Below are 22,508 nucleotides of genomic sequence, written 5' to 3' on the forward strand. Positions count from 1 at the left end.
CTTTTTAAGCACAAAAGCTCGTGTAGCACAGGCTCTGGGATGTGCGTCCACGATGCTATGAGTTAGTGATGGGTCGTTCTTGAACGATTTGTTCATTTTGAACCAATCTTTAATGTGACTCGGGAAGAACTCGGGGAGTGATTCGTTCAGTCGCGCATGTGCAACATCCTATTAAGTTCTGTACTGGAATTAGTTCACCTGTTTTGAGTCTTCGGGTTTTCCGAGTTGTTCGTTCATCTTATGGGGCTGTCACGTGATGAACGAACGACTCAAACCCGAAAACTTGTCAGATAAGTAGTGAGGTGAGCTAATCATAGACTACATGAGCCTGTGCTACATGAACTTTTGTGCTTAAAAGGTATACAAATTTTTATTTTCCAAAAACAATGACAGATCTTTTCGCTAGGTAAGACCCTTCTTCCTTGGCTGGGATCGTTTAGAGCCGTTTGCAACTGCATTTTAACTATATTTTGGAAGTTTAAAATCGGGGCACCAATGAAGTCCATTTTTTCTTTAAAAAACATAATTTCTTCACAACTGAAGACAGAAAGACATGAACATCTTGAATGACAAGGGATGACTAAATTATTTGTGAATTGTTGTTCTAGAAGTGGAGTTCTCCTTTAATGCATTGGTAAATGCTGAAATTAATATCAACAAAGATGTAGTAGTAGTTTGTTTATTGTTAGTTCATGTTAGCTAATGTAGTTAACTAATGTTAACTAATGAATCTTTTTGTGAAGTTTTGCCAAAAATGCACCTGTATTGTGTTTGTCTAATTTAATACAAAATTAATTAAAAATAATAATCCTTTGGCCGGTTATCAGAATCACAGCACAACACTGTATTTCAGAGACAGAATACTTTTGAATATAGTAACATTTAAAGGGATAGTTCACCCAAAAATGAAAACTTAATGTTTATCTGCTTACCCCCAGGGCATCCAAGATGTAGGTGACTTTGTTTGTTCAGTAGAACACAAACAAAGATTTTTAACTCAAACTGTTGCAGTCTGTCAGTCATTTAATGGCAGTCAATGGCCCCCAAATCTTTGAGAGTAAAAAACACATACACAAACAAAACCAAATTAAACCCTGCAACTCGTGACGATACACTGATGTCCTGAGACACGTAACGATCGGTTTGTGCGAGAAACTGAACAGTATTTATATCATTTTTTATCTCTGATTCACCGCTACGTCCTACTATCCTGAGCGCATTCACAGCATCTGGCATGTGACGTGTACGCGCTCTGGCTTAGTATAAGCAAGCGCCGGTAGCGATCTGCGCTTATACATCACTCATTGTTTACACAGTGCACAGAGATGGAAGTCAACCACTAAAATACATGCTTTTACTACATCAAAACTTTATTTTATTAGTTAATTTTCGTAAGGGCACCTTTACAAATAAAAAGGACACATACAATGATCTTGTTCACATACTTCTGTTCGATGTGAAAAAACCATAGGCACAGCTGATGATATCAGTCGTATGTGATCCCCTCCTGGGTCTCTAAAATCTAAAGGGGAAAAATGATCGCAGCAGTCCTTCCAGTTTTAGTAAGTTTATGGGTGTGTTGATATCCAGCTGAAGAGCAAGCAACCATAATTTCAAGCGATCAGGCTCAGAAGTTGTTGAAGAAAAGTCAACAATCCCGCATGAGTTAGTGCAAGAAAAATCTTTTAGCTTTAAATCGTTTTGAACAATCAGGATAAGCGCAAGTAAATACCATTTTGAATAGCCGTCATACCCACAGTCTCTGTGCGCTGTGTAAACAATGAGTGACGTATAAGCGCAGATCGTTTCCGGCACTTGTGTATACTACGCCAGAGCACGTACACATGTCACGCGCCAGATGCTGTGCATGCGCTCAGGACAGTAGGACATCAGCGGAGAATCAGAGGTAAAAAATGATATAAATTCTGTTCAGTTTCTTGCACAAACCAATCATTTCGTGTCTCAGGACATCAGTGTATCGTCACGAGTCGCAGGATTTAATTTGGTTTTGTTTGTGTAGGTTTTTTTTTACTCCGAAAGATTTGGGAGCCATTGACTGCCATTATATGACTGACAGACTGCAACGGTTCGAGTTAAAAATCTTTGTTTGTGTTCTACTGAACAAACAAAGTCACCTATATCTTTGATGCCCTTGGGGTAAGCAGATAAACATCAAATTTTCATTTTTGGGTGAACTATCCCTTTAATACTTTAGCAGGAAACTGGTCAAAAAAAAATTTTTTTCTTCCTCAAATTTTACATTTGAGACAAAAATGATTTTGTTACAGGATCCCAAAAAAACTATGTGACATACAAATCTTCATTTCCAGCACCTCTAAGCTCGCTGATGTTAAGAGTAATACCACTTGAACAGAGCTTAGGAAATCCCTAAAAGCCGCATGACATAATAACCGCAGTCTGGTCTGTGAATATTTCCTCTGCCTCCAGGCTCTAAACACTGGGTGGTTAGAATAGGAAAAAGAGGTAGCTGTAAAATGACTCTTTTTATGTCTTGTCCACAAAGTCCCGACTGACATTTCTGCTTTACATTTTCTTAATGGATCAGCATTCATCAGCCCTGAGCTCCCCACCCACGTCACTGTTGGTCTCCTCTGATGTGGCCTCTTACTGTGTTACAGGGCAGGTTCCTTCATATGGTTATTACCCTGTAATTCGCTCTGCCAGGGTATACACAGCTTTTACAGTGTGGTTGCGTGGTAAAAGCGATGAAGTGGTGAACTAGAGAGCTGCCGTATGTCAAATCAAACAGACACAGGATCTCTGGATTGAAAGACCTAGTTTATGTAAGTTTAAATTGACTGTGTTCCCTCATAATGCCACAGAGGAAATGTAGTAGGATTGTACTAATTGTCAAATGAAGATTTGATCGAATGTCAGGATTGTATGAAGATTTGACTTGATGTGGACTTATTCTCCATGCAGTATAACATCTTATGGTGATGTCTGAGGAAACCCTGGGGTGTGTACAGTGCCATAACTCACTAATACTCAACCAGTGCAGTACGATGCATCGGTGGAGAAATTAGCCTAACTAGCTGGTCAAAACTGCTGTCATTTGTACCATGTTGGTTCAACAAAACAGGACTGCTGCTAATCATGTCACACAGAGGTGGTGGAGTAATAACCAGTGCTAGGGGTAAAGTATTACAAGTAACACAAGTAATCAGATTACTTTTTTCAAGTTACAAGTTACTTTTTCAAATAAGTATTACCAGTTACTTTATTTTCCAATTTATTCACTGACACCTCTCCTGTCCTCGAGAAAGTAACTGAGACTGTTTATTAATTTTAATTTTGGCGTGAAAGGGCATTTACAGCTGCCAAAAATATAACCTTTGGGTTTTATGTTATTAAAAATGAATAAACAAGCCCAGCCTAGGTGACAGAAAGTATTTCAACAGTAATGTAATTCATTACTTCCTATAAAAAGTTAATAATGTAATTAGTTACATTTTTATGGATTAACACAATATTGTAATGCATTACCTTTAAACATATCTTTCCTCAATACTGTAAATGCTAATCAGATTATTTTATAAAAAGCTGTTATTTTCTTTTTTAGTGCTGGTTAACGATTAATCACAATTAATTGCATTTAAAAGAAAAGATTTGTGTACATAATATATGTGTGTGTACTGTGCATGTATATATTTAAGAAAAATATGTATATATATAAAATATATTTATATATAACATAAATTATATGAATATAAATATATGCATGTAAATATTTCTAAATATATACTGTATGTGTGTGTCTTTATATATACATAACTATAAATATACACAGTACACATACTATATAAACAAAAACTTTTATTTTGGATGCGATTAATCACGATTAATCGTTGCCCAGCACTATTTTTTAACAATACTAACATGCAGTACATCTATGTATACATGCGCTTCATTTATTCAGCAACTTTCTTCACAATGTCATTTTTCTGAGATGCTGGTCTACAAAACAAGGAATCTGAGGACTAATTCACTATTTTTGTTCGCAGTCGTTTTGCTTTATTTAATGTTTTTGATTCATCGCAATTCCTTCACATTTTCCTTGATTTCCTTATTATGTGCATTCTTCAAAAACCCCACTGATTGTTAATACACTAAATTATAGTATAGCATTAACTGTATATACAATTAAATTGAATGCATTGTATAGGATCTACTGCATGTTCTTTTACTTATTATGCCCAAACTGTGTAAGTCCACATATTGTACTAACAAGAGATTACGCTTCTAATCACATGTTGAGAGCTGCAGTTTTAACTACAGTTTGCAATGCTTTTTTTGCCATGCATTGTTTGTTAGAACTATGGTTTCCAAAATCCAGAAATTCAGGAAACACCGAATGTTGGTAAGATCATAGTTGGCTACTTATGTTTTTGGGAAACACACCTCTGGAAAGATGGCCAGTCCATCACAGATCAAACATCACAAATCAGCATAAAAAAATGTCAATTCTTGCAGACTTGCTATGAACTTGTCCTGTGTAAAAACTCCATGAGGAACTTCTCTAGTGATGTTCACACTGACAGTCAATCCAGAAAGCACCCTAAAAGCTATTATTTTGTTAACTGTTTAAACAAGACTCACATTACAAAGACATTAATGTGTTCTCAAACTAGTTGCTCTAACCTTTTTTTAACAAATTAACTACAAGATTAACCATGTCTGAACATGCACAGTTCTTACCAGATGAAGAAACAATATGCAAGCTCTTTTTTCTCCACTGACTCAAGAATCTGAATGCTCAGTCACCAGATGAAGAAATATTTCTAAGTTTTGGAAAGTGTGGGGTCCAACAGACGTCAATGGGACGTCAAAATGATACAGGAAATCCTTTGAATAAACCTCAGGGTAAAAAAGGATTCTGGAAAAGAAACCCAACTCCTGTAATAATTACAAAGAACTGTGCTGCAAACTTATGCATGGCATACTGGAGCAATGAACTGAAACATCTCAAAGGTGAAGGTACATTATTGTCTCAAAATTATATAAACAATACCAGTAAAAAAAACAGAGATTTAGCATTATTATTTATTTTAATGCATGATTTTGGCAAATGGAAACCAGTTTTATTCTGTCTTAAACGCTGTCCTTCTATAGCCTGAAGCACCTAAAGCATTTCAAGCTATACATTTCAAGAAACGTACAGATTCTTTACTTATATAGGGTATACATTCCAAAGGCTATTTATTACTCTTGATGGAGTTTAAATATTCTCTGTGCTGTAACTGATGCTGTGGTTATAAGCAATTTGGACAACAACACAGGTAATGTGATACTTAAAGCACCAAGCTTTCTAACAAAAATGTACAAACAAATACAGAAATCACATAAGCTATCCTGGACTATGTTTTATATTTTCCTGTCTTTGCTCCCCTTTATTAGATTTAGAAATGTATGCTCTGTAAACTAATATTATAGTTAAACAGTCAACATACAAACAGAAATAGCATGTACACTATATTTAAAAATAAATAAATTAATTAATTAATACATAAATAAAAGAAAAAATAAAAATAACTTAACACTGGGTCATCTTGAATATGATTTTTATAATGGAAGAATATTTTTTATATTTACAGTGATTAAATCTATGTATCCTGCATTTTAGAATTTTAAAAGGTTTTTGCTCTTTTTTTCCTTCTTTTTTTTTTTTTTTTTTTTTTAGATCCACAGTGCAAGCTAATTACAATGTTTTATGTTAAGATTAGGAGCAATATGCCGACAGCATATAATGCATTTGAGAAAACATAAAAATGATGACTGGACGTTATGTAGATTTATAAGATTATTATTATTATTATTATTATATGGGATTCGTATTTGTAATGCAATTTTTAAGTTTTGCAGAAAAATTGCAACCGAGGGTCTGCACAGAATTAATGCAATATCTGATGGTACAGTGGTTTATTTATGTATTTATATAGATGTGCATTTTTTGGGGGGAAAAATGTTTCTGCAGGAGTAGTTTGTCATTAGTAAGCTGTGCCAAAACGAAAAACTGAGGTTTGTCCTCAGCCCACAGAACACAAACACACACAAGTGCGCTCTCTCTCACACTCACTCACTCACACACACACTCAAGTCATTGACGCGTGCTGACGTCAGAGCGCGTCAGTCCGCAGCAGCAAACAGTTGATTTCTCCAGTTCTGCTGCCTGCCTCATCACAATATATGCGGTCGTTTATGGCTCATGACAGCGTGATTTTTACGCACAAACGGTATTGCCTGTGTCAAAATACTCTCTGTGACTGTGAGATCAAGAAGCCAAAGAAACAAATCCGAACTGTATGTACGCGAAATGCACCAACATGTCTTTATAGCGGAGAATGGCCTCTAGTGGAAGCACTTATAAACACCCATCTGTCCTTACACGCTGCTTTCATATTAATTCCCTAACGTCCTGCCTCGACACTATAACATAAGAGGATGTCCAACCCTGAGAAATGACGCCCCCATTCCCCCCCTTAGCAGTGGGAAAACACACTACAGCAGTCCGGAGCAGAGCAGCTGCGCCAGAGTGCGGCGCAGCCGGGGAGGAGATACGCGAACGCCGCCGCTCTCAGTGCCGTTCTCCGGCTCCAGCCGAGACAAGCCTCTTCGCCTCTTGGCTTCATTTTTTAACGTTACACTAGGAGGAGAGGACGGGGCGCGTCTGCGTTCTGGACGTCGATACTACAGTGCGCACACGGGGCGCGTAAAACACGGCGTTCTCTCGCGTCTTACAGACTTGACGCGCTTTGATGTCATCCGGCGGCTCAGGGTCGGATCGTTTCATTTATAACAGCGGGTCGACATTAAACTAGACGCATATCATATCAAGAGTTATCATTACTCGCTTGCGGTCAGACATGGAAGATGGTCCGCCTTCCACAAGCTGTTTCCGAAGGTTTACGGACTGTTTCCTTGGCTCAAGTAGGTATACTTATTATTTCCCTTGCGCACTAGTAAGTAAGGGTGTTGCAAAATGTAACGTTTTTGTTGCGTACTTGCGCTGCGTTGCGGCTGCATGCTGGCAAACTTTTGAATTTATTTTCCAACGTGAAGTTTGGCTGGCAATATTTGCGCAACGCCTACAAGATAGTGTGACTGATTATACCCATTACATTTACGCTGTTTATATAATTGCCTGTCATCACCTGTTATGTGTGTTTAGATTAAGTTTTTAGTGCAGTAGCTGGGTGGGGACATACATGTGAGAGGGGGCGATGTCTCATCATTTGAATTAAGTGTTGAAATAAACTTGATTTTGTAATTTCCTCTTTCATTTAAAATGCTGAGAGAGGAGACACAAGTCAACTGTTGGCAACTGGAATGTAAATTAGCCTGTGTGTGTGTGTGTGTGTGTGTGTGTGTTTTTCTCAGAGTAATCTAATGCAGGACCAAGCCAAGAAATGCAGAGTTTAAACTGTGGTCCTGTTTGTAAAAAAAAAAAAAATAAAAATAAATAAATAAATAAATAAATAAAAATAATTAGCCGTGGTAATTAATTTAGTCATTGATTAGGCTACCATTCAGAGTAACAGTATTTACCCAGTTATTGTACTTCTACATTTACTAATAGTATTATTACATCACATAGTAAGCATATTATTTCTGAATAGTAGCTGAGTATGTCGTAGAAATCGCATGCATTTAAAAACAATTCTTATAGATGAAGCAAGACTTGTTGGATGTTACATGTGGTTTTAGTCTCATTGTCTATTGTCTAGAAATACACTTTTTGAGATATATGAGCTGTGATAATAATGTATTCACAATGCTGAAATTAATCACTTTTATTTAAAAGATTTGTTGCTCCTAACTGCACTCATAAATGCACTACAAGTGCATTAATTGCTTATTTTACATATGATATCAAAACTTCATGTGGCATTTTGCCTGCTTGCTTGAGGAAGAAAAAACTTACATATTTTTGGTTACCGTGCAAAGCTTGATTGAGTGTTCCTCTCAATGCAAGTATACGCAAATGACAATGGTTAAATTATTTGGAAAGCAGCCATATTTAGTAGCCAAGTAGAACATTTGCATGCATAATGTTCATAAGGGTAAGCAGTAAACTTATCTAAAGCTTATAGTTAAGGCTTTAGTAACTAACCTAGTGCATTGAAAATATAACTATGTCAGTCACTAAAAAAAAAAAAAAAAAAAGTGAGAAAAAATAGAGAACCATACTGGTGTGCGTGTAGGATAAGTGTTGAGATGTTGTTGCGGTGACCTCCTTCTGATGGCTATCATGACAGAATTAGCATTGAATGTACTGACATGAGAGCACCGCATAAGCTGCGTGCCGTGGCACTGATAGGTAAGCAAGAATGTCACAAGCTTTACTGAGGTTACAGTACCTTGAAATGTCTGCTTGTGATAATGATTTCTCATAGGCATGGTGTAATTCATTGCAGTCTCAGTGGATACATATAAAATTCAAGCTGTACTGCATTTACTATGCAACTACAGTATTGTATATATACTTCATCTAACAAGAGATAAATGCAAAGTGTTAATTTAGCGGCTTTATCAGCATATTTTCCAGAAAGATCAGATGCTGAAGAAAGACTTCATAGTACACATTATAATTCTAAAATCTAGGTTTCTTCTTTCTAAATCAAGTGGTGTGGAAGTAAAAAAAAAAAAAAAAAAAAAAAAAAAAAAAAAAATCCACACATTCAACTTTATTGACACTACTGTTAATGCACAGGCACATCAATAGGCAAAAGTTAAGTAGGCTTAATAAAACACTGATAGTTTAAATTTACTTTGTTGTTATAGTATGAGTGTTTGGTTTCCAAATGTCTCCTGAATTGTGATGGTTTCTTGCTGTCGACAGCTGATAATTTGCAGCACTGAACACACTGTGGTCTGCACAATCCATGTTTATCCACGTTGCAAGTCAAGCAGTATTTATTGTAGTCTGGGTTGTATTTTTCCTTACTTTGTGTAGTTTTACTCATGATTTTAAGCATGTCATGCAACCTGTTTCTACCAGGTGACAGATTCATTTGTTTGAAAACAAATTGTAGATTTTGTTTAGATTTGTGGCCTTCAACATCAGCAGCACAGATATGTGAAGCCTGTTTATTTAGCTGTGCTAACTGTATAGACAATTGTATGTAGTTGCATTTTGTCTTTTACAGTTAGCAGTGTGTTATTCCTGCGGCCCACGAAAAAAAATACCTACAGCCCGTTTTGTGTTGTAATATATTATTTTTTACTCTTGCACGACAGAAACTTTGATTCACAACCTACTAAAACGTTGCGCTATATATTTGTAAGGGTATTTTTTTTTTTTTTTTTTTAGACAAAATAGTCTAGAATAGCAAGAATGTGGAGGGAGAGAAAGATGGAAAGAGACTGGGACATGACACAGGCCGTATGATTTAGCTCCTTAACTAAATATTAATAGAGAATTCCAGCAAAACCTTCCAAATCAATATTAGGCAGGAATAATGGAATAAAAAGACTCAGAATCATTCTGGAGGAAAGAAAAATATATGTATTATTTTACATTAGTCTTACTGCAGTGCTCTGTGGTAAGCGTGCTGGAGTGGAGCAGTGTGTTGGTGAAGATGTTTGGCGTGTTGAAGGGAGCTTGCGGCTGGTGTGTCATTGCATCTCTCAGAGGCAGTGCTGAGTCTGGGCTTCCTGCTGCTGTCTGTAAGACTGCTGATATCAGCAGATCACCACACGCAAACAATGAAAATGTTTTCTACTTAACATTTTTTTGGCAAGTGTCTTTTTTTATTTTAAATTTTACATTTGGATTTTTATGGAAATCTTGTGAAATCAGTCACTCATATGCAAGTTGATCACAACTACTGTAGTCACTCTAGTTGTCCAGTTCACAACTGAATGACTCAGTAACACTTTACAATAAGGTCCCATTTGTGAATGTTAGTTAATTGATTAACTAAAATTAACTAGCAAGGAGCAATACATTTGTTACAGTATTTATCTTTGTTAATAAAATTAGTTAATAAAAATACAATTGCTCATTGAGGTCCATTAAATAATATTAACAGATACAAACTTTGATTTTAATATTGTAAATGTTGAAATTAACATTAAGTAAGATCAATACATTCTTTAGAAACGTTTTTCATTGTTAGTTCATGTTAACTAATGTTAACAAACCCAACCTTATTGTAAAGTCTTACCAATGACTTATGAGCCAGTTCTTTTTAGTGAAGTAGTTAGTAAGTTTTACCAATCAGTCCTGAGTGCATCATTTAATTCATAAACTCCTTATGATTCCCTCTAAGGGTGACTGTGGGGATTAGAATTTTATTATTATATTATTTTATGTTATTGTTTATTTTATTTTTTAAGTAGGATCCCTGCATTATATTCATAAACACTGTATTGCTAAGTGCACTGTATAGGAAAAGTAAAAATAAACGTGCTGAATAAAGCGATGGGACCCAAACAAACACAAGACATGTTATTAAATTTGGACCCAAATTTAATTTGACAGTATGTAGTAAGATGCTATCTCACCCGTGCAACAGATTAGATCTGAAAAAATTATTTTGTCTTATGACGGCGTTTTATCTAATGCCTGGGACGAGTCATGCTACCGGTGGTGTGGTGTTGTTTTATATCAGCCCTGCCCTATAGTGTGTGTGATGGACCTCTCCACAGAGGCCGTTTTTGAGGCTACTCCAGGTCAACACTAATGTGATCTGACAGGCCATCTACAGAGTGCTTAACTCAATGAAGAACGCTGCATTGTCATGCAGGAAACGCTCATCGAAGACACTTCCTCCCCCAGCTGGATGTCATTTAATCATCCCAGTGAATTCCCTTCTCAAACAGCCTTTCACTGAACACGAGTCAATGAAACTGCTTCTCGTGATATACATTCAGCAGTCTGCCAGATGTACAGAATGTCGAGACGCACTTTTAATATTCTCATTAGAAAGTCCAGCATCGGCCAGTGGACAGTTGGACTATTTGACACGTTTTCAAGTATATCTTTTCTTTCTTAATTTATGGAGTTAGCAAGACATTAGGGCATGTCTGAATCCAATGTTTGCGTAATATCCTATCTATTAAGGTGTCTTTATCTGGTCTGTTGATTGCATTATATTTCCTTACATTTTGTACTTTTTTTTTTTTTTCAACTTCTATTTCTACTGCATTGCAATCATTACATATTTGTTTGGTTATGTTTAGCACTTGAGTGGGTTTATCATTAAAACAACATATTAGATCATTAGACATGGTATGGAAGTTCTTGCGCAACCAAAAGCTCATTCAGAGTCATGCCGTACACTGGCATGTAGAAGCTCATACAGGCGATGCAAATGCATGTTTGGCCTGCGTTGTGTCCTGATCCCAATCCTTTCATTTATTCAGCACATTAAAAAATAAATAAAAATAATCATATTAACACCACCAACAACAATAATAATAATAATACCAATTTTAATTTCTTTAGAAGGCTTTTGTCTTTAAAATTCACAAACTTTTTTTTCTCATCTGATCTTCTTTCACCTAATATATTTACTTGAAGTACCCCTGAGGTTTTAAAATAAATATTTGAATAATTAAGTTCTGCATTTGCATGTTCACATGACATGCGGGTAAACAAATAAAATATTAAATTTTTTATATTATATATATTGTTTTTAGTAATTGTTTATTTTGTAATGTCATTTTCTAATGACTTAAAAACCTTGACTTAATATAATGTTTAATGCACTTCATGTTGTTAATAATAATGAATGGAATATATTTTCTTAATCTTTGTATTTTTATATGTCAATATTAGGGATGTAACAATTTCAAAATCTCACGATATGATAATATTTCGAAAAAACAATAAATTATATTTATTGCAATATTTAAAAAAAATAGGCAAATGAAGACTTGGGGAAAAAATTTAATTTTGTACATTTTAAAGTTAATTTATTCTATCTAATGCACTTTAAGAGCTCCAACCCATGTTTATAACTAAGAAAAAATAAGTTAAAAAAAAAGTCAGTGAATTGACTTGTACCTGAACTTTAAAGGGGACTCAACCCTATTTTTATTTGTGTTATACTGTCTTAATCTTATTAAATTACATTTACACTGGTGTTTTAGGAAGCCAAACAAATTAAAATATAATAATAATAATAATAACAACAATTTTGTATTATTGTTATTTCTATGACAGTTGTAGCCATATAATGTAAAACAATTGCACTGTACAATAAATAATAATGACTATTTCATTGGTATATTATTTTTGCTTTACACTACAGTAGGAAAATTACAATACTTATTTCCTAATTTTTACACTTGAAAGAGATTTTAAATTTGGACTGCAGTGACATTACCCATTTAAACCGCTAGTTGTCAGCAATTCATACTGCACTTTCAAGCTTTTATTTTGAAGGAAACGGCAGTAGAGCTTTTATTTTGATGGAAAACTCCAGCTTCAGTGAAAACAGGCTTACAAAAAATGCGTTTCACTACAAATATAGTGAAATGCTGCAATTATCTGCCCGCGAAAATAAAGCATAACTGGTGGCTGTTGCGTTCCCAAATGTGCGCTAAACTCAGCACATGCAATAAATGAGTTCTCAGCATTCACTGTGAATGGAGCCGTTCTGAGGCATGGAAAACACTGGATCATGAGCTGATCGTGTGAACGAAGTGCGTGCTATGCTTTGAAACACGTGGCGAAAACAGACTTGATGAAGGGATTAAGCCATATGGTGCTTTCGGTTTTAGTTCATTACACAGATACTGTGCCAACGCATAATGGCCCAAAACACAACTTTAAAGACCTTTTATGTTAGAATAAGGAGTTTAAATATATTTTAAAAACTACACTTTTTGCCCGTAAGATCTATTGTGTCATGTTGTCATGCGACCATGGTGATGTCAAAACAGACTTGCTATTGCAATATCACAATATTGATAATACTATTACATCCGTAGTCAATATGGTACAAGATTATCTTGTTTAAATCAATGTGATAAATGAGATGGTTCAAAATCTTAAAAAGTGATCTAAAAGTAGTCTGATTATATTACCTAAAATGTGTAATGTAATGGATTATGTTACGAACTACAATTTTTGTCATGTATTTTTTTCTCCTTTAATATTCACATTAGAATATCAGATTAGAAGTATAATGTGTTGCAAATCCCATACATGTTGATTTTAAAGTCTGAAACACTGAAACAGAAGTGTGCTCAACTTTATCGATTCTGCACTTATAGAATACTTTAAATCTTGAATGTATATTTTTACAAAAGGTATTTGCAGATTATATAACATTAATGACATAAAAGGCCACTTAAGGGTATATAAATAGAATACACTTTCCTGACAATGTTTCTGCACTCTTAAGTAAAAAATTGCTCATAATAATGTCAAATTAAAGGTTTTACATTAAGGTAAATTTTATATCATTATGTTTAATTATCTTTTGTCATTTTATAAAGAAGTATACTTATTTTGATGTGTTGACTAACATATCAAAGCATAACAAAAGTTCTCAATTGTAACTTTAACTGTAGTGTTTTATTTGATGTATTTAAAACTAATATATTTTATGTATACTGTTGCAACTTCATCATTACAAATGTTACAAGTATATTCACAGAAGTTATTCAAATAAACAAGTTTTAATAGAAATTGCATGAAAGTATAGTTTAGTTTACAAGTGAAATGCTTGTCAGTACATTCATCAGTACAGTTTAATTATATTTCAAAGACAATAGAAGTAATTGTGAAATTAGATATAAAGATGTACTTAAGTCCTACTTAAGTAGATGAAGAAGCACTCAAGTTCGACAAATTGCGTTTAATATGCAGTTTAACTGTAATTAGTGCTGTGCAATGATTAATCATGGTTAATCGCATAAAAAATGTACTGTGTATGTTTATTATGTATATATAAATACACACATACAGTATATATTTTTAAAATATTTACATGTATTTACATTATATATATATACACTACCGTTCAAAAGTTTGGGGTCAGTACATTTTTATTGTTTCTTTTTTTTTTTTTTTTTTCTTTTTTTTTTTTTTAAGAAATTAATACTTTTATTCACCAAGGATGTATTAAGTTAATAATTAAAAGTTTATTAAAAGTTAATAATAAATAATTTACATTGTTATAAAATATTTATATTTTGAATAAACACTGTACTTTTTAAACTTGTTATTCATGAAAGAATCCTGAAAAAAAAAAAAAATCACAGGTTCCAAAAAATATTTGGCAGCACAACTGTTGATATTATCCAACATTGATCATTCTAATAATAAATTAGAATGATTTCTGAAGGATCATGTGACACTTAAGACTGGAGTAACAGCTGATAAAAATTCAGCATTTCATCACAGGAATAAATTCTATTTTAAAGTATGTTAAAATAAAAAACATTATTTTATATTGTAAAAACATTTTGCAATATTATTGTTTTTTTTTTCTATATTTTTAATCAAATAAATGCAGCCTTGATAAGCATAAGAAACTTCTTTAAAGACTATTACAAGTCTTACTGACCCCAAACTTTTGAACGGTAGTATATATATATATATATATATATATATATATATATATTGATATAATTAATATTATATATAAATATATTTAATATACAAACATAACATGTTTTTCTTATATGCATGTGTGTGTGTGTGTATTTATATATACATAATAAATATACACAGCAGACACACACATATTATGTAAACAAAAAACTTTTATTTTGGATGCGATCGCAATTAATCGTTGCACAGCACTAACTATACATTTTCTTTTACTTGTAAATAAATTGCAATTAAGTGTCTCCAGTAAAATTACATTCAATTTGCAGTATTTAATTTTTGTACTCTTTTATGCTAAAGTGTACGTATTTTTCACAGTGGTATGCAAGTAGATAAACAAAAGCTTTGTAAGGTCAGTTTTGTAAGTTGTTGTGTTCCAAAATGTTTCAGTCTGCAACTCATAATGCAATGCAAGTGCCGCAAGGGCCACTAATGAACATTAGCGTTAAAATTCTTTTTCTATGGTTAGTTCTCTGTTTCAGGTCAGCAAATATATTCAAAGAAGTTATTCAAATAAACAAGTTTTAATAGAAATTGCATGCAAGTATAGTTTAGTTTACAAGTTAAATGCTTGTCAGTACAATCATCAGTACAGTTTAATCATATTTCAAAAACAATAGAAGTAATTGTGAAATTAGATATAAAGATGTACTTGTGTTCCAAAATGTTTCAGTCTGGGCCACTAATGGACATTAGCCTTAACATGCTTCTTCTATGGTTAGTTCTCTGTTTCAGGTCAGTAACAGTCATGGCAGAGCAAAAGTTTGAAGAGAATCTTGTTGAGCAAGTTATTAAAAGTTCATCAAACTGTCAACATTTTCCATTTTTAAGACTGTGAGTCAAGTTAAAAAAAAAAGTGTCTCAGGACCCCTGCATTCTGTTCTATTCCTGAAGCCTTCTCACATCGGCCCAGGGCCATCCTTACTGTAGAAACCTCAAATATATTTCAGCTACTTTGTGATGACAGTAGAACATTTGAAATGTGGAAAACTTATGCAGGAATCTCATTTGATAAACTCATGGGTCATCATATAAAATTTCCATGGGATGAGCACGCTCTTTCTGTTACTCAGCACCCTGTTCTTCTGATGATGTCAGCTGACACTGAACTCCAGTGCTCCTTTATGACCTTGTGTTAGGAATCTCCAAAAACAGATGAGCAAGTCTGCTGTTCTCATCAGAGCTTTCCTTTGGTCCCATTGCTCTGCTGGAAACAGGAGTTCTCCAGATGTGGGGGGTGAAAATCAGCATCTTTGGCCTCATGCGAGAGCAGGGCTGTCAGATCAAACACTCCTCCCCCATCGCTTCAACAGAGGCGTGTAGGAAGTACGGATGGGGATCGTGAGGAATTTAACGATTCTTGTTCCGATTCCACTTAAGGATTCTTTTGCTTTAACAGTTCTATCATCAACTATCATCAAAACACAATTTCTTTTGGCATGGTGAAAGTGAAACCAGTTGTGAATTCTGATTCTTGTTTCCCAACCTTATAAAGAATACATTTCTACTCAGATAATACTGCCTTTATGACCTTCAAGACTTGCATGTCTTATTATACAATTGTATTATTTATTTATTGTTTGGCCAATACGTGCATATCTAAATTTTGCCTTTTATTAGCGGTGTTTGCTACGTCACTATTTCTGTTTCTATTACTGTTTCATTATTACTAGATTGGGGACTTAAATAAACCCCTAACCTTAAGTAGTAACATGTGGCACATAACTCATCCTTCACGGTTTGTGCTACTTTTTTTTTTTTTTTTTTTGCCTTTCTTATGGTGAAATGATCCTGTAGGTTCACATTAAACAAAGGACCTAAGCCATATCTAGAGTCCAAAATATCATACTTGTGGGCAGGCTCTTTTGACACCCTGCTGTAGCAACCACAGCAAAAAAACACTCAAAAAATCTTAGAAACCTATTGACGTACATGAATTGGATCTGGTAGTTGTGCAAAAGTAGGGCCCCATCAAATCTGTTTACTGTTTTCCCACCAGATTCCATTTGTGTTTTTTTTTTGTTTTTTTTTTTTTTTTTTTTTTCAAATTGTGTTTTGTTGTTGTTGTTGTTGTTTTTTTTGTTTGTTTGTTTGTTTGTTGGTTTTTCTTTATACTAATTAATCTCCAAAAAATGGTGCTAATAAAATGAATACACAAAGCTTTAACAATTAAATTATTATTTTTTATAATGTAATCAAATAAATTCTTTTTAAGTTTGTTGGAAATAAAATGGTCCACAAACAGAGGTTTACACTTCAAATGAACAAATGAATGAAAAGTGATATTCTTTAAAAATGTTTTATTATTATTATTATTATTATTTTATTTTATTTTTTTTTCAGATTTTAATTTTAAGAAGTACATACTACTATATATGTCTTCAAGACATAATTTATTCAAGTTAAACCAAACTTTTATTCTGCCATTTTTTTAATCACTTTTGAGTTTCTGTGTATCTGATGATAGTTTTATTAAATGAAATGGCGAAATGTCAAAAAAAAGTCAAGTGACACTGTAAAGGTGTTAATACTTTGGAAAAACAAGACATGACATGAATTTACATTTAGGCTTCGTTTACACTTGGCATTAACATGTGATAACCGTGATCCAATGAAGCAGATCGGATTATCAGACAATCTGGACATGGCGCGTTTACACTTTGCAACTGATTTCTGGATAACTGATCAGATCTGTCTATGTGTGTTCTATATAGAAAATAGGTGGTTCTGCAACTTTCGGGTACTTTCCTCCATCTTTCTTCTGACAGTTCACGGGAGAATGGGTTTGCATGGCGTTGACATGATGACTGGATTGCATTTAAGTTACACTGAGATCCAATCACAATGTGTTCATTAGACCAGGTTAACGTTCCAGAATCGTGTTTACACTTATCTTTTCAACGTGTATGTGGACAACGTCCGGATACAGGTCGCATGTTAATGCCAAATGTAAGCTCAGCCTTATTTTAGTGTACAGCTCTGCTTTTTTTAATCCAGATTTTGCCAATTTCTGTGACATTCTATGATACTCTAAATTCAGTTTTTATGAAAGAATTCCGCAATTCCATCTGCATTTTCCACATCACAGAAATCATAGGGCCCTACATAAATCACTTGAAGTTGCAAAACGCTTGATATGATCTGTTTTTGCCATCATAATTTGTCAATTTGCCTTCTAGTTTTATCTACACACCAATCAGAATGAAGCTAAAATATTGACCTCTATTGAACTGTGATGACAGACGTTTAAAGGTCATGTTTTTGACACTTGGGAGTGGGGTGTTTTTTTTTTTTCTTTCAAAACGCTTAGTACAGGAAAGCTAACTCAACAACTTTAGTGTCTAACTTAAACTACAGTGGACATGAAACCGCAGTAAAATTAAAAAAAAAACAAAACAAAAAAAAACAAATCAGGTAAGAGTTCACCTACAGGGAAATATGAATGCAAAGCTCAGTTCACTTTTTTTTTGAGACTCACATCCATCAGAATTATTTGTGCATTTGATTACTCTGATTACTACTATTTGTGGTAATAATTTTAAATATTTAAATTGGTAAAAAAAAAGAAAAAAAAAAAAAACGCATTCACTGCCACTGTTGCCTGTGAGCAACAAGCTAAATTCTCAGTCTGATCATATTCGATTTTGATCACATTTTGAAACTTTACGACACAGTACTAAATCATCAGAATTTAGATATTTACAGTGACTGTATATCATTCTGAATAACCTGTCTGTGAATTTATGAAGGGCAAGGCTTTGTGAACGCGGTAGAAGGACTACCAGTTAGGGGAGCACAGTTACAGAGGTGGCTTATCTCAATCTCAGCTGTCCATTTATAGCCTGTACCCTTTCCTCCTAATGACCAAAGCCAGTAGAGTGGAAATAATGCAAATTACCTTTCCATGAAAGTCACTGTGTGTGTTTGTGTGTTGTGTTACTGTAAATCTACTATATGCATTTGTTTCCTGGAGTGGCCTGCATCTGTTTGTCTGTTCGTGTACCTACTTAACCATACTTTGGGCACACATTTAAACCTTAAAGTGAGCTAAATCTGACAAAAACCTTTCAAAACATCCATTTGGTATAACAGTACAAGTCTTTTGAAAGTCTGTAAAATTATTATTATTATCAATTTATCTATCTGTGTATTCCTTACGACTACCTTTGTCTATCACTGTCCCAGCCACACCGAAACTCTTTCTTAGATAAGAAACATATGCTCTTCCCACTTCTGGCAGGGGAGTCCCAGGCAGGCCGCTGACGCAGGCAATAGCCCCCCCTCCCCATCTCGTCACATACCCACCCGTCTCACTCATGTCAGGCAAGTGAAAAGTAGTACCTTGGCAGTCTGCCCTTGACACCACTCCAGGAAGAGAGCAGCTCACAATAAACCAGCTCTTCTGTTTGACGTTCCTTCGGTTTTGCTCTCTGCTGTTTTTGGTAACTGTTCGGTTTTGAAAGCTCCAACTCTTTGGACACCAGTGGTGAGAGGCTGACCCCACGCATTTATAGGCCTCTCTGGAACAGGTCTTAGACGTGCGGGCAACCAGAGTTTGAATCCAGCCCGGTGTGGTTTAAGTTATGATTTGTTTTGTTTCATAACAGCCTGTAAGAATAGAAAGGAGAAAATGGTTTGGTTTTCACTTTAAAATGTCAGTCCAAAGAGAAAACTAATGTTCAGGACAAATCAGATGCCAACTGTAACTTTGTCTGGACGTAGGACATGGCTCATAGGATTTAATCAGGACGTCTGATCAGCCCACTCTAACCCTGTAAAAAGGAAGATATTATGACTCCAATGAAGTAGTTCCTTCTTTTCACTCCTGTTTTTCCACACATCATTCCCCAAATAATGGAGACAAAGCTTTGTAAACAGGTCTGTCAGCTTAGTTTGAATTATGTGGGGGAACGGATGGAGAAAGATGCTTTTTCTGGCAGGATTTACTGTACCAAGTGTTTTATTTTTACATCTCTCAAGTCGTGTGGGGGGAATCGAGACACTCAGACGGCCAGCAGTCGCACAGCGCTAAAGGATTAGACTATCTGTCATTTCATCCGTAATATTTTATGGTTTTATGCATTTATTTATTGTTTGGCACACATGTTGTCATGCTGTAAGCAAACATCTGGATTCTTTAGCGATAAGAGCGTTTCTTTATAACGTGTGTATGAAGTCATGTGCTTTTTCTGTAAGTCCTCCAGTAGAGTCTGAATGCGCTGTGATCTTTGGTTAAACATTAACCCTCAGCAGCCACCTAAATTCAGGAAAAATACCAGTTCCCTTCTCTGTTCTCAATTACCCATGCAGGACACCCTACAGAATATGCTTCTGCCCTTTAGTGGTATTTTTCAGATCAGGGGGTGTTTTGTTTTGATTAGTGTTGTGAATTGACTTTTGTAATTGAAAAAATGACATGAAATGCTGATTAGTTAATTTAATTAATCACTTACTCACTCGCTCACTCACTCATTTAAAAAAAGCCCCAAATAAAGATAATTCTAGCATATTGAGATGAATGAATAAATCACCGAATAGACAAAAAATGGCTTTAGAAATATATTGTTTGTATCTGTATCATGGATTATTGAGCCTATTACTATCAGTGACCTATAGTCCATCGCAATCCATTTAAAATTGTTTGTCAGTCTGTCTGAGGCAGATGGAGGGAAGGTACACAAAACATGCAGTTCATCAAAAAAAAAAAATTCATCAAATTTTGTTTTGAGAATAATTTCTTAATACAGAAATTACATATGGTTAAGTGGCATGAATAAGTATGTTTATTTTGAAGTTGTTTCTGAGTAGTTATTTATAGTATGTTTAAAAATTTTGTAATTAAAAACTAACGTTCGTACACTTAACTTTTCCACCATGAGTGTATTGATTTTATTTAAAAAATAAATAAATAAAACACAGCTTTTTAAAACATAATATACATTAAACCTAAAAAGAAGTGCCTTTTTAATGTAAAATGATATTTAATTTCATTAGAAACTCTAAAATGTAAACTTAAACAAGTCAAGTTTAATAATTCTGTCATGTTTTGTTTTGTTTTGCTTTTGTTTTGTTTTGTATTCACCTTCTTCTTAACAACCCTCAGATAGTCCCTCCTAAAAATGTCATTATTATATTGTACATAACACAACGGAAATGTACTTAAAATAATTGTGTAAGCAGTAAAACAATATAAATGAAAAAAAAGGATAACAAAAACGCATTTTAAGTACAGAAATGTTTTGAGTCTCCCCTCCCTTGCCTCACAGTGGTTTGGTCCACTGCCTGCTTTCCCCCTTCGCCGATACACACACACGAGTCCGGTGGGAGAGAGCAAAGCTTTTCAGTGGTTATGTGTAAGTAACTTAGGCTGTCAAGGCTATTTTATTCGCTTTAAACATCGGGTGAAGTGATTATTTCTCTTTAATACAGATGATGCTGGATAATTAATAAATTAGTCATGACAAAAAATGGTGATATTCGATGTATGTTTTTATGAGTGATTATAATTTGTTACCAAGCTTAGCTTTTTTAATACTGTAGCTTGTCACCCACTACAACTAACACGGCGATAAGCCTAATACAATATTACTGATGTGTTGTGGTTTGCTCAATATGATGTTAAGTGGCAGATCATTGGGCTTGCTATGGTTTAAAAAAAAAAGAAGACACGTCCTCCTTAGTCCCCGACGAAACCTTAACTATTTGGAGGACGCAAAATAATTCAATAATTATAATATGACCGCGTGGTGAACCTATGAACCGAACTCATATTTACACATATCCATATCTATTAATCACATATCTATCCCTACAAATACAATTTTAGCTGTATTATTTGTGTCCCCTTCAAAATTGCTGTTGAGAAATTTTGTTTATTGTCCCTGCTGTTATGTAAATTCCCTGCTGTTACATGAAATTTACGCCCCTGACTACTAGTAAACAAACTAGGTAAGTTCTACAAACTAATTCTCACTTCTGCAAATCTTGCTGTTGTTTCTAAGATAGAAACTAAATAACTCATGCACAGTCTCAAATCAGAGATCATTGTTAAAAAGGAAATTAAAACTTAAAAACTGTACAGAAGATAAAAATGCACACTATACTCCAGTCCCAGCTATACTAGAAAGGTTAACTCTTAATAATAGGGCCATGTCCCTACTGTCCATACTCAAATATAAGCCTTGATTTCAGACCCGAATTTTGAAAATGAAACATTATGACATTGTAAAGTAAGATCAGATGTCATAGTGAGTAGCTGACGTCTATGGCCCTTCTCTAAAGAAGCATTACTCTTTCACTCAAAGCAGAACTAAAAAAGGAGAAAAAAAACTTGGATGACGCAATTAAAATGTCTGGGGGGATCTGAGACTGTGCAGAACTAATCTAAAAAAGAAAAAGGAGCAGCGTTATAGAATAAGGACATACGCAGAAAGAAAATGAGGGCTCCTCAAGATAGAATACAGTGTGATCCACAGGCATGTGAAGCCGGTCATAGGGACTAACAGTTCTCCTGGATTCTCTCCCAGATCTCTTGACGTGTGCTGTCAGTATATATTTGGCATAAACGCAGTTTGTTTTCATTCTTATTCAGTGGCAAGAAAAAGTTTGTGAAAATATTCAGATTACTCATAAAATGTGGTCAGTTTGTGTAAATTAATAACATACAGTTGTACGTTTCACATGTACAATAAATGATCATTTACAGTGCAGGGTGAACAAAATAAGTGAAGCCTTGCATTTAGTCATTTGTAATTCCTCCATTAGCAGCGAATCCTCTACCACACATCTCCTGTAGCTGCTTGTAAGACTTTTGGGCAGTTTTGGACCATTCTTCCCCACAAATCTGTTTCATTGTATCAGTGTTGCTGTGTTGTTTTTATAGCATAGTCCACCTTGGAGTTATCCCACAGCATCTCAGTTA

At 34.5% G+C, this 22,508-nt stretch overlaps 1 protein-coding gene across 4 annotated transcripts in view; it reads left to right on the plus strand.

Moving 5' to 3' along the window:
- Positions 1–22,508, plus strand: part of pde10a (phosphodiesterase 10A) — a 114,869-nt gene that overhangs the window by 27,264 nt on the left and 65,097 nt on the right. Inside the window, exon 1 of one of the 4 annotated variants that reach the window (XM_051125226.1) lies at positions 6,374–6,948. The exons of the other annotated variants lie outside the window; for them this stretch is intronic. Coding sequence (XP_050981183.1) covers positions 6,885–6,948 — 64 coding nt within the window. The 5' untranslated portion in view covers positions 6,374–6,884. Of the gene's footprint in view, positions 1–6,373; positions 6,949–22,508 lie in introns of those variants that run through there. 4 annotated transcript variants of the gene reach the window in all.

Source organism: Labeo rohita, chromosome 13 (assembly GCF_022985175.1).
Source record: "Labeo rohita strain BAU-BD-2019 chromosome 13, IGBB_LRoh.1.0, whole genome shotgun sequence".
In the NCBI taxonomy this organism is placed as follows: Eukaryota; Metazoa; Chordata; class Actinopteri; order Cypriniformes; family Cyprinidae; genus Labeo; species Labeo rohita.